This window comes from Alligator sinensis, unplaced genomic scaffold (assembly GCF_000455745.1).
Source record: "Alligator sinensis unplaced genomic scaffold, ASM45574v1 scaffold1241_1, whole genome shotgun sequence".
Classification (NCBI taxonomy): domain Eukaryota; kingdom Metazoa; phylum Chordata; order Crocodylia; family Alligatoridae; genus Alligator; species Alligator sinensis.
In genome coordinates this window covers 645,777-647,434 of record NW_005842202.1, presented here as the reverse complement: position 1 = coordinate 647,434, position 1,658 = coordinate 645,777, and the positions used below count along the sequence as shown (strand labels likewise).

Genomic DNA, 1,658 nt, shown 5'->3' with positions numbered 1-1,658 from the left:
AGCGCGTCCTGTGCCGGCGGCGCGGCCATGGCGGAGCCTGGCAGCGGGGAGCGCGCCGTGTCCGAGCTGCGGGAACTGGTGGCGGCCGAGCAGAAGCGCGCGCAGTTCACGGCTCAGGTGACCCCCTCTCTCCCTCCCCCGCGCGGGCAGCTTTGGGCTCCCACCCCCAGCCCAGGTTATTGACCGTATGTAAAGAAAGGCACCGGGATGGAGATGGGAGGCCCCGGAGCCAGGGGAGGCCTGGGCACGCCGCCGCCCGGGGGGGAGGGGGAGTGCTGAGCGGGCTGTGAGCAGCCGTCCCGCCCGCAGGTGCACGACTTCATGGAGGTGTGCTGGGACAAGTGCGTGGACAAGCCCGGCTCGAAGCTGGACCATCGCACGGAGAGCTGCCTGGCCAGCTGCGTGGACCGGTTCATCGACACCACCCTGTCTGTCACCCAGCGATTCTCCCAGCTCCTGCAGAAAGCGGGGCACTGAGCGAGAGGCCTCCCCCCGCCGGCCCAGCGGACTCTCGTCAGCCACCCCCGAGCCCGTCCCGAGCAGTGCCTGCGCGGCACGGAGAGGCTCTGCCCCACGGGCGTGTCCGGGGCTCTCTCGCGTTTGCGTAACGGCGCGGTGGGCGTGCGAGGTGCGGCTTAATAAACCAACAGGAATCCTCCTCCTTGCAAGGTCGATGGCACGAAAGTCTTCTCTCCCCTTTCTTTCAACTTAGCGAGAGGAAGAGTCGCGTTGTCTGTAGGGCGGGGTGTGGGGCGTGGGGGCCGGTCAGGTAACAGCCCTAGCACCAAACTGCATTCGTTAAAGATCAATGAACGACCACGATGGAAATAGCTTCAACACAACTAGTAAAGCAATGAAAATGTTTTCTGCTTGCAGTACAACCCCTGGCCTGGCTGTGTTGGGCTAGGGCAGCGGTTCCCAAACTCTGACAAATTGCACGTCACCGATTTAAAATGATACGACCTTAAGTACCACCAGCAAATTTTTGTTCTACAAAGTTGTTACGGTAAATCTGTGAATGTGTACCCGACAGGTTGTCTGCATACCGTTGGTGGTACGCGTACCACAAATTGGGAGCCGCGGGGCTAGGGTATGAGCGCCAACAAGCGAATCTCATCAAAAATTAATTGCCCCAGTTCATTTTACAGTTTGGTAAAGCTCACTGCAGTATTTCCTCCACCACTGCCATTGTACCTGGCAGGGCTACAAGGGAAGCCCTGGAAATACAAACCCAGCTGTGAAATCAATGCAGTTAGGTCTGCCTGGAGCTTTGGGGTAGCAAAGTTGTACTGCAACTACATAAACAAATGCAAACCCTCCTTAGTGTCCCTGGATTAATCCTCATTATAATCAGTTTGGCTAAATCTTTTTGCAAGGCACAGGAGGCTTGGTACTGTTATTGTTAGAGGATGTTACAGAACAAGGCAGAGCTCTCTCTGCTGTCAGAGTAAAACAGACACTCCTAAACTTGGCCATTAAGGTCTAAAGGCAGGTATAGTTTTATTTAATGGTCTAAATGTTCCTATTTTACATGTCTGTAAAAAAAACCAAAACCAAAGAGCAGTCATTTGAAAAGCCCAATTTATTCTCTTGGAGACTATTGGTACCTGTTACATTATCTGATAACGTGAACACCCACCGTCTCACAGGCACACACA

General features: G+C 55.1%; 1 protein-coding gene across 1 annotated transcript; it reads left to right on the top strand.

The window, feature by feature from the left end:
• The first annotated feature begins 6 nt into the window (after positions 1-6).
• On the top strand, positions 7-684 carry TIMM8B (translocase of inner mitochondrial membrane 8 homolog B). The gene is made up of 2 exons (XM_006026648.2): positions 7-117; positions 310-684. The coding sequence occupies exons 1-2, from the start codon at positions 28-30 to the stop codon at positions 475-477; spliced, it is 258 nt and encodes an 85-aa protein (XP_006026710.1). The 5' UTR covers positions 7-27; the 3' UTR covers positions 478-684.
• The last annotated feature ends 974 nt before the right edge of the window (positions 685-1,658 follow it).

Bases quoted from the DNA above. Each gene is read 5' to 3' on its own strand.
- TIMM8B (XM_006026648.2), top strand. From the start codon at position 28: ATGGCGGAGCCTGGCAGCGGGGAGCGCGCCGTGTCCGAGCTGCGGGAA. The intron at 118-309 runs GTGACCCCCTCT...TCCCGCCCGCAG, and splicing joins GCGCGCAGTTCACGGCTCAG to GTGCACGACTTCATGGAGGT.